Source organism: Mus musculus, chromosome 4 (genome assembly GCF_000001635.26).
Source record: "Mus musculus strain C57BL/6J chromosome 4, GRCm38.p6 C57BL/6J".
NCBI classification, from domain to species: Eukaryota; Metazoa; Chordata; class Mammalia; order Rodentia; family Muridae; genus Mus; species Mus musculus.
In genome coordinates this window covers 100,437,817-100,448,846 of record NC_000070.6, presented here as the reverse complement: position 1 = coordinate 100,448,846, position 11,030 = coordinate 100,437,817, and the positions used below count along the sequence as shown (strand labels likewise).

General features: G+C 42.4%; 1 protein-coding gene across 2 annotated transcripts in view; it reads right to left on the bottom strand.

Annotated features, from left to right (window-relative positions):
* Positions 1-4,040: 4,040 nt before the first annotated feature.
* Positions 4,041-11,030, bottom strand: part of Ror1 (receptor tyrosine kinase-like orphan receptor 1) — a 349,016-nt gene continuing 342,026 nt past the window's right edge. The window contains exon 9 of one of the 2 annotated variants that reach the window (NM_013845.5): positions 4,041-8,029. In NM_013845.5, the coding sequence (NP_038873.2) occupies positions 6,602-8,029 (1,428 nt within the window). In that variant the 3' untranslated portion in view covers positions 4,041-6,601. The remainder of the gene's footprint in view (positions 8,030-11,030) is intronic. The other variant, XM_006503121.2, reaches the window with a different exon arrangement.

Genomic DNA, 11,030 nt, shown 5'->3' with positions numbered 1-11,030 from the left:
CTATGCTGCAGTTATATGGCACACCTAGTTGTATCTCCAAAGGAATATACGTCAGCACACCATAGAGATGTTTGCACAGCCATAATGATTGCTGCATGGTTCATAACTCCTAAAACATGGAACCAGCCCAAATGCTCACCCAAGGGGAATGTATAAAGAAAATGTAGTATGTGTATAACATTGGATTTTATTTACCCATTAAAAAGTGAAATTATTTCCTTTGCAGGAAATGGATTTATCATCATATTAAGTGAAACAGAGACCCAGAAAGGCAAATATCAAGCTTTCTTTTATGTGTAAAATTTAGATGTAAATTTATGATTATATGACATTTAATGACATTAAGATAGAAGGCATAGGTGGAAGACATGAAAGGAAAATGTGGAGAAAGAATAACAATACTACATACTTCTCATAGGTGTGCATATGTGTGTATGTCTATCCGTCTATCCATCTATCCATCTATCCATCCATCTATCTATCTATCTATCTATCTATCTATCTATCTATCTATCTATCTATCTATCTTTTATATACCCATTCATCATCTATTGTCTATCAACTATCATATGACTAAAATCAGAAGGGGAGCCATTTTGGGGGGGAAGGGTAGGAGAGCCAACAAAGGAATTTTATAGGGGATAGCTGTGAGCAAAGTACAATGACATATGTTCGAAAATGTCACGACACCCACTATTTAGTACACTGCTTTAACAGTGGTTAACATTATATTCTGGAACCCTTCTCATGACGATGTGAACTCCATTGCCTCCAAACAGGTAGAAGCTGACCCAGGCTCTACAGTCAGGTTTAGCCTCAGAGCTTGTATTGACAGCAGCCGTGAACTAATTAATAAGCAACGTGTCTGAGCTAAGGCTGGATGAGTCATCGTGTCTTGACAAGAGTTAAGACTCTTGGTTTTTCTCCTGTGCCATGACACAGGTGTTCTTCAGCTACCCCACACAGGGAAGCCACAGCACACTCACCTCTGCTGACAGACATGGGAGATACCTGTTGCTGGTGTGAGTTCCATTTTGCCTCCAAGGCCTGAAGAACTGAAGCCCTGATCTATGACTTTGTGTAACGAGTCCTTTTAATGTCTAAGTTTACAGTCAAGAGTGCAGGTCCATGAAAACTGATGGCCCATTCTCTTCCCAGCAAACATTCCCTGAGTTTTTATTTTTACACATCATGTTGCTCTCTTTTTTTTTTTTTAAAGGTCTAGGCCATGTCCTATCTGATTTTCAGGCAGTGTGTTTCTCTGTAGCAGATGAGAACATTCATTCCTAGAGTCACTTAGAGGAAGGGTCTGGGCCTTGCCTGGCCTCCTCAGCCAGAGTCATGCTACTTATTTATTAACAAGCTACTCTTATGTGATTAGAACTCAACTAGTCATAAATATGTCAGCAGTCTGTCTTCTTTTACATCGCCGCATTTTTTAAACTTTCCCATACTAACTTCTCAGAGGATTGCCTTGACTTGGAATGCTTTGATAGTTTGTAAGGCTCACTCTCCTGAGGTTTCAGCGACCCAGCCCCCTTTGGAATTTATGGAAACAAACTTCAGGTGCAGCTCTGACTTGGGCTGCAGAACCCCTTGTGTGTCCTCCCTCAATCCTTTTCCTTCTCTGATCTGGAATTTCCTCTTTAGCGTTTGAGTCATAGGCTGAAAAAAAGCTAACTCTATAAATTAAGAGTGTGAACTTCGTCCTAACAACATTCTGGACCCCTCTTGCTTTCCTCCTAAGCGTTAGGCCCTGTAGCTCCCTGGAGAACCAGCCCTGCACAGGCCAATAGACTGCAGCTGATGCAAGAAGCAAGAATGACCACTTCCTCCAACTGTCACAGGAAGGGTTCTCTGGGCAGCTTCTGGACTGATGTGGACTAGGGGCTGGCCTTACCCTACCCACAAGATTCCCTGTGTTTAGAGATTTTTTTGTGCAGCATGAAGGAATTTTTTTTCGTTTATTTTTCAATCATCAGTTTAGAAGTTCAAAAAGCTGTACTAAGAAAATAGCTTCTTTGAGCTTGATCATATGAAGAGAAGCACATTTAGCCAGGATCAAGAAGGTGAGTGCTCCCTCCCTCCCTCCTTCCTTCCCTTCCTCCCTCCCTCCACCTCTCCCTCCTTTTTGTCTAACTGGCAGAAGTGCAAACGGTGCAGAGCCTCTTAGGGTTTTCAGGCTGCCCTCAGTCGTGGACATTTAGCCAGTACTGCATTTATTTCTTTTTAAGAATGTATTTATTTTTATTACTGTGTGTGGGCACACATGCCATGGCAGAAGGTGACTTAGTTGAGGCCATTCCTTCCTTCTACCTTTACATTGATTGATTCCAGGGGACAGATTCAGGCTGCTAGGCTTTTGGGACAAGAGCAATGACTTCTGAGCCATCTCACTAGTTCCTTATCCATTTTCTGTCCAAGTGAATAACTACAGAAAAATATGTTTTGAGGTAGGGTTCTTGGTGATCTTGCCCCTAACTTCCCAAATTCTAAGCAAGCGCTTTACTGACTGACCTTCAGAAAAACGCAGCTGATTCTCAAATGGCTCAACCTTAGTCCCATGGTTTTGAGTGACTGGGTTTTCTTGAGGAGGAATAAGTACTTGTTTACCATTACACTACTAAAGATAAAAAGGCCATACATCTCCAACCCCTTCCTTCCAATTCTGTAGTTTATGATCTTCAGTGTCTGTTAGAATCACATGGAAGATTCTTTGTTGGTTGTTTTGTTTTGTTTTTGTTTTTGTTTTTTTCAAGATAGGATTATCTCTGTGTAGCCCTAGCTGTCCTGGAACTCACACTGTAGACTAGGCTGACTTTGAACTCATAGAGATCCACCTGCCTCTGCCTCCTGAGTACTCAGATTAAGATGTGTTCCACCACTACTCTGCACATGGAAGAGTCTTAAAACACAAATTACTGGGTTCTGCCCTTAGAAGTGTAGTTTAGTGCTTGAGTCAGGGAAGGACTTGATGCTTTACATTGCTGGGGAGCTCCTGGGTCTCTTGGTAGCTGGCTCTGAAAGGAACACTAAAGTAGCTAAGCATCCCTGAAGGCATGTAGAGGCAGAGCTCTTGCCCAGCGAGTGTCTAGTGCTCAGTAACAGGCTATGTGGTATGCTGGTGCTAGGAACCTGCATATGTTGGTGATTAGGAACTAGGGGATCAAGGGGCTCAGGATTGTAGGGGGTCACAAGAGACACAAAGAGTGAAGAATAGTGAAGAGCAGAGCCAGGCCTACAAGTTCCATGTAGAATCCCACATGGAACTCACTTTGTTGAGATGTGGTTACTTTATGGAGTCTGATGCTTGCAGTGCTAACAAGAGCTGTACTTGAAACTGATGGAGAAGGCCCTGACAGTCTTGTTGTGTTTCCCTCTGTGTTAAACAGCAAAGGTGAACACACCCTTTCAACTTTTATAACAATACTCATTTTTTTTTTTACAATGTGTATTCATTGCTGGATGGGGAGATCTTTTTGGGGGGGCAAGTTGGAGTATAGTGATAAATTATGTCAACAAAATGACTGCATTTCTTTTACCAACATGGTTGGAATCTAAGTTGGACATAATAGGATATGATCTTTACATACCAAAAGCATGAGTTTTGCCAAGTTCACATGGAAACATTAAGGCAGAAAATAATACAACTTCAGTCCTATTTCCAATTGTTTACATTCCATTATAAATATATCATTTCGGTTTTGAAAAACAAAGCTTGCCATCCACGGGCAGATTATACTGCCATGTTATGAAATTATCAAGATTTTTCTTTCCCCTTTGGTCACTAACAAAACAATGCCCAAATCCAGTTTCTTTTGTAGTCCTGGGGCTTGGACCTAGGGCATCATGACCATTAGCCTAGTGCTGTATCATTGAGCTGTATCCCCAGCCCTGTGAGTCTGTTTTTAAGATTATACTTAAAATATCATTTAATTAAAGTAAGACAAAAAAATATGAGTTGTGATTCCTCTTTCTAAGAAATATCAATCACTAGAAATAATATAAAGATCCCCAAATGCTCCTACGACACCAATATTCAGGACATATTTTAGAGTAAACATTTTAATAAACAGCAGCATAAAATAATCAGTGTTTAATATCATCTCTGGTGGTGAAATACAAATGCGTATATCCTGGATATAAAATAGTGTGTTGGTCATTACAAGTCCATGCTTGTAGTTGGAATGCCCACAAAGACAAATCAAACATTAAGCGATACAGTGATTAAACGCATGCAGTGAGGCTAAAGGAGGATATGGTAATGGGAACTACCTGAACACTGTCATTATATAGGTGAAGGAAATCTACACTGAGTTAAAAACAAGCAAAGGAAATAAGGAAACAGACCAGGTATAAAAATGCAGATATATTTTCACTTCCGTGATACAAACCATTAACAGTTTTGTGCAGAGAAAAAAAAAACTGACAATAAACTCACCTTACAAAAAAACATTGTCAACAAAGCGAAAGAGATTTTTGTTCAGCTTGTGGAAAAGGTGATCTTTTAATACAAAAGAAGCTGCATGGGGCAGCATCACAGCACTGTCTTAATACATTAGAACAAGTGGTTTTGAGATTCAGTCCGCTCACCTTAATGGCTTCAGTTATTATAAAAAAGGCTTAAAAATAAATGTTAGAGTTCTTTATAAAAAACTAAGTTGAATTTATTTTTTTAACCATAATAGTGACTTTCCAGAGAAGGTATCGTACTGGCTCATGGAGTGCTAGTCCCCCTTTAAGGGACTCCGTGAAAACTCAGATTCACTGAGACTGTGTCTACTCAAAATAAATATTCTTGGAAAACAATTGATTGTCATATGATATATAGAATTGTGGTTTGAAGCGTCATCATTAAACAGTTGCATAGCAACAAAAGGATACAAATCTTCTCCTCTACTCCACTTCAAGAAATGTTACATAGAATCAGCTTATTCATGCCACAAAATAGGTCTAAATTTAGTGCTCAGTAAATCTGAATATAGCCAACTCTTTTGAGTTCATAGTACTTATAAGTTCATGCTTGTTTGGGAAAACCTAGGCACATTTTGGTAGACAGATTTCCTTTATCTCCTATGTAAATTCTACTTTTAAAAGCAGAAACATCAGGATCTTCCCCTCATGAAATATTTCTAGGATTTATTGTGCATCTTATACATCTCTATAGCTTTAAAATAAAAGCAAGACATGCTGACATTTTTTCTTAGAATAAAGGAGTTTTGTTTTTTTAAACAAAAGAAAAGTCAAATCAAAAATTCCTTTCTGTGTAGAACCTGAATCTCCCAAAGATTCTGAACATGGTAAAAGGTGGTTGGCAAGTAAATACCAGGATGGGCACACTTGATGTCACCCCCCAACGAAGGCAAGAAGGACCAAATTGCTTGTTTACCAAGCTAAGGAGTTTGGAGTTTTGTAATCTTTGAATGAACTCAGCATGTCTTTAAGACATCTGCTTTGCGAAATAGGGTATTTTGTCTTTGGGTTTCAGCTAGCTCCACGAATAACGTGTTTCAGTTCTTCGGGGCTGGAATTTAATTGGTGAACGTCTCTAGGCAAAGCACAAAGTGAGAGTTTGAATTTACTAACCTCTGGTAGCATCACAGGGCTTCCTCCTGCTCATTGCCTGGACCGACAGTAAGCACTCCTGAGACCTGGGCTGACTTGTAAACAAGCTAAAGGCATGGCATGCCTGTGGTTATGCTTGCCTCTAGCATCACGCATTTGCAGCATGAGTGGTCAGGGGAAGCTCCTATGGAGGCCAACTAAAGGAACAGTGACACAACGCTGTTTCTTCTCCCATGGATACTGATCCGGGCTGAGGGACCATTTTCCTGACTGTACCTCTTTGGGTACCCCATTCCTAAAGCAATAACTCAACGGTAATGTACAACCGTTTCCAGCATCCAAATCTACCTTCTCTAGGGCCTGTGTAAACATATTGTGAAAACAGGGACTGTGGAAAAGGCCTTCGTGAGAAGAGTAAGGTCACACAGAGATGCTCTACACCATCCCCGAGAAACCTGGCTATGGAGAGGACGTCTGTGGACACGATTCATCTATATGGCTCATTTCCATCTGAGACTTAAAATGTAACCTTAGATTCCCTCTGTCATACTAAACACCACTTCCATTCGAACATGCCTACAGTCTAAGTTGAATCAAGATCGTTCCTGAACATCTGTCCTGAAGTAGAGACAGCAGGTAGACAAATGCTACAGTCTATACATTTGGGGGGTAGATCAGTCATGGTGACCAAAGGCAAACACACAGAGAGAGCACCATTTGACTTCTGTTTTTTTTTGGTTTGCTATATAATTACTATGTTCTGTTCCTCTTCATTGGTTTTGCAGTTTTCAGTCCTTGAAATAAATGGTCTGTTCCCAACAACATATCATACACCCAGATGGAGTGTAAATCCCACAATGCGTCCTATTTCCTGGCTGGTGTCTTTCCGGCAAGACACAGTTAGTTAAACTTCACAGAAGATACTGGTTGCAATGTCTGCTAAATGAGAACCTTCAATAAAAACATTTGGATATAACTCTTTTCTTGCCACCTTCTAGTTTTTCCGGGAGAGTGTATTTACAAAAGTCACACATTTTTACACTTCTGCAGAAATCATAGATTCGGTGTGCCCATGGATATGGGAGTCCCCAAGCAAAGACGATTGTTTTGAGTCTATTTTGTACGGTTTTTGAGATTTGTTGCCAAAAACAGTGATACCCATTCCACCAGGGTGATTTGGAATTGACATGTGGGGTAGCAAAGGAACGTTTGCTTCCTGATTGGATCCTGATGAGGGCAAGCTGGCCACATGGCCAGTGCTGGTCGATCCGCTGGCGCTGCTTGGGGACCGACTCTTCGGAGGTGGGCAGTGCTGAATCACCCTGGGAGGCCCTGCAGGCTGGTAGTGGGCAGCTGGAAAGGCTGCATAGCCAGGAGGTATTGGGTATCCATTGATGGGGATGAAGCGCTGGTTCTGAGGTATCGCTGGGCCAATGAAACCAGCGATCTGACCCTGGGGTGTAATCCCTTGGCTCGGGAACATGTAATTGGGAAATCGGGGGTTGCTGAGGTTACTCACAGGGCTGGCACTGAGGGAAGTGGTCTGCGTGGTGGCATTTCCACCCGAGGGGGTGGTAGAGCTGGTGTGACTTGAGAGGCCCTCCCAGGATCGAAGCCGGACGTGGATGTCTTTAAAGCGTGGTCTCCTGGAAGGTATCTCATTCCAGCACTCGGTCATGAGGCTGTACATGCGCGGCGGGCAGTCTTCAGAACATGGTAAGAGCTGCCGCTTCCGCACCATTTCAATCACTTCCTGATTACTAAACCCATAATATGGCTGGAGTCCAAAGCTGAAAATCTCCCACAACACAACCCCGAAAGACCAGATATCGGAATCGGAGGAGAATTTGCCGTACATGATGGCCTCAGGGGGCATCCAGCGGATGGGCAGTGAAGACTTACTCTGTACCCTATAGTAATCAGCAGAGTAAATTTCTCTGGAAAGCCCAAGATCTGAAATTTTTACATGCAGTTGCTCTCCAATTAAAATGTTGCGAGCTGCAAGGTCCTTGTGCACGAAGAAGTGACTAGACAGGTACTCCATGCCAGCTGCGATCTGAATTGCTATGTGTAAGAAATCACCATGGTCCAGGCTGGATTTGACCGTCCCATCTTCATCACTGCTACAGCCGACATCGGAATGCGGGGATCGCATGATGAGGAACTCGTGGAGGTCTCCCTGGTTCATATACTCAAAGAGCATACACACAGGTTGTTCCTGGGTGACGGCTCCGAGGAGGCATACAATATTGGGGTGGTGTAGTTCAGCCATGAGAGAGGCTTCCTGTTGAAATTCTGTCCACTGCTGGGGGTTGTTATAGTCTTTCAAGGTTTTGATAGCCACCAGCTGAGCATGGTCCATGCCTGGGAGGTAGAGATGGCCCTTATAGATTTTTCCAAAGGTACATTCACCCAATTCTTCCATGAAACGCACAGCGGAAAGAGGCAGCTCTTTAGCCTTGCTCTGTAAGAAAGGGAAAGTGGGGGTTAAAACCCTTAAAGCAAGACATATTGACACTGAAAGGGAGGGTGGCATACATCAAAAATGAACAGATAGGATACTTGTGCTGAAGGTAATGGTACGACGCTTGTCATTCTCTGCGGAGAATATAATAGAATATAAGCAAGGCTTGTTTATATCGTCCTGTCCATTATAGGACTGAAACGACTCAAGTATCTACCTCCCTGGAGGAGACTGAGTTTAATAACTGTTGAAGCAGCTGGGTGTGGTGGCAAAACAAAACAAATAATCCAAGAAAACTGAAACCAATAAACAAAGGACACATGCTCCACTATGTTCATAGCAGCCTTATTTATAATAGCCAGAAGCTGGAAAGAACCCAGATGCCCCTCAACAGAGGAATGGATACAGAAAATGTGGTACATCTACACAATGGAGTACTACTCAGCTATTAAAAAGAATGAATTTGTGAAATTCCTAGCCAAATGGATGGACCTGGAGGGCATCATCCTGAGTGAGGTAACACATTCACAAAGGAACTCACACAATATGTACTCACTGATAAGTGGATATTAGCCCAAAACCTAGGATACCCAAGATATAAGATACAATTTCCTAAACACATGAAACCCAAGAAAAATGAAGACTGAAGTGTGGACACTATGCCCCTCCTTAGAAGTGGGAACAAAACACCCTTGGAAGGAGTTACAGAGACAAAGTTTGGAGCTGAGATGAAAGGATGGTCCATGTAGAGACTTCCATATCCAGGGATCCACCCCATAATCAGCATCCAAACGCTGACACCATTGCATACACTAGCAAGATTTTATCGAAAGGACCCAGATGTAGCTGTCTCTTGTGAGACTATGCCGGGGCCTAGCAAACACAGAAGTGGATGCTCACAGTCAGCTAATGGATGGATCACAGGGCTCCCAATGGAGGAGCTAGAGAAAGTAGCCAAGGAGCTAAAGGGATCTGCAACCCTATAGGTGGAACAACATTATGAACTAACCAGTACCCCGGAGCTCTTGACTCTGGCTGCATATGTATCAAAAGATGGCCTAGTCGGCCATCACTGGAAAGAGAGGCCCATTGGACACACAAACTTTATATGCCCCAGTACAGGGGAACGCCAGGGCCAAAAAGGGGGAGTGGGTGGGTAGGGGAGTGGGGGTCGGTGGGTATGGGGGACTTTTGGTATAGCATTGGAAATGTAAATGAGCTAAATACCTAATAAAAAATGGAAAAACAAAACAAAACAAAAAAACCAAAAATCCCCAAAAATCAAACAAGTAAACAGAAAATGGAGGGGAGGGGACATGGAGCCAGACATGGTGGCATTTACCTGCAGTCCTAGCATTAAGAAAGCAGAGGTACAACTATCAGGAGTTTGATAGGAGCCTGGGCCAAACCCCAGTCTCAACCAAAGCTGGGAATGTCATTCAAGGGTTAAGAGTGTCTTCATGACCAAAGTGTGGACACTTTGCCCCTTCTTAGAATTGGGAACAAAACACCCATGGAAGGAGTTACAGAGACAAAGTTAGGAGCTGTGATGAAAGGATGGACCATCTAGAGACTGTCATATCCAGGGATCCACCCCATAATCAGCTTCCAAATGCTGACACCATTGCATACACTAGCAAGATTTTGCTGAAAGGACCCAGATGTAGCTGTCTCTTGTGAGACTATGCCGGGGCCTAGCAAACACAGAAGTGGATGCTCACAGTCAGCTAATGGATGGATCACAGGGCTCCCAATGGAGGAGCTAGAGAAAGTACCCAAGGTGCTAAAGGGATCTGCAACCCTATAGGTGGAACAACATTATGAACTAACCAGTACCCCTGAGCTCTTGACTCTAGCTGTATATGTATCAAAAGATGGCCTAGTCGGCCATCACTGGAAAGAGAGGCCCATTGGACACACAAACTTTATATGCCCCAGTACAGGGGAACGCCAAGGCCAAAAAAAATGGGAATGGGTGGGTAGGGAAGTGGGGGGGGGTATGGGGGACTTTTGGTATAGCATTGGAAATGTAATTGAGGAAAATACGTAATAAAAAATATTAAAAATTTTAAAAAAAGAGTGTCTTCATTTGCAAGACCCTAACTTTAATTCCTAGCCCCACCCCCCACCCCCCAAGTGTGTTTGGGGGAATGGAGGTGGCTACTAAATAGAATATTCTAAAGTTGTGGAAAAGAACAAGGGAGCTTTCTATGTAGAGACATGGGATGACCTCTCAAATTCTACTGCTTGTAGTTCAACATAAAAAGCAAAGCAGCTAAATGGCCATGCACGGCCTTTGTATAAAAGAGAGGAAACAGAGAGAACCTGTCTGGGTTTCCTTGCACATGCATAAGAAAATTTAGAAAGCTGTTAAAAGGAGACTCAAAACAGCAATGGCTACCAGCGAGGATCTAAGCAGGGATCTGAAAGAGAGGGTGTGCAGGTAGAGGCTTTCATCTCATGCTCTTTTACACTTTAATATTTTAGGGCTAGATTAAATAACATTAATTAGCGAGATATTTAAATTTAAGACCTTGGGTTAATCTTTCCATCTGACTAATCAGGGATTTCTTTTCTGCTACTATAGGTCTGCCTACTATTTTGTTTACATGGTCTAGACCAGTGGTTCCCAACCTTCTTGATGCTATCACCCATTAATAATAGCTCCTCATGTAATGGTGACCCTCAACTATAACATTGTTTCTGTTGCTACTTTGTATTTGCAATGTTGCTACTGTTAATGAATCATAATGTAAATATTTGTGTTTTCTGATGGTCTTAGGTGACCCCTGTGAATGGGCCTTTGTACAACAAAAGGAGTGGCGCCTAACAGGTTGAGAGCCATTGATATAACAGGTGGAAATGAATTACTTTTGCTACTGAGCAGTGTCTTGGCTCCTAAGACCATCAGAAATATGTTTTCTCATGGTTGAGAAACACTGGTCTAGATTGTTTCTTTCTGCTTTTTTTTGGTTCTGTTGACTAAATCTAGGGCCTCATG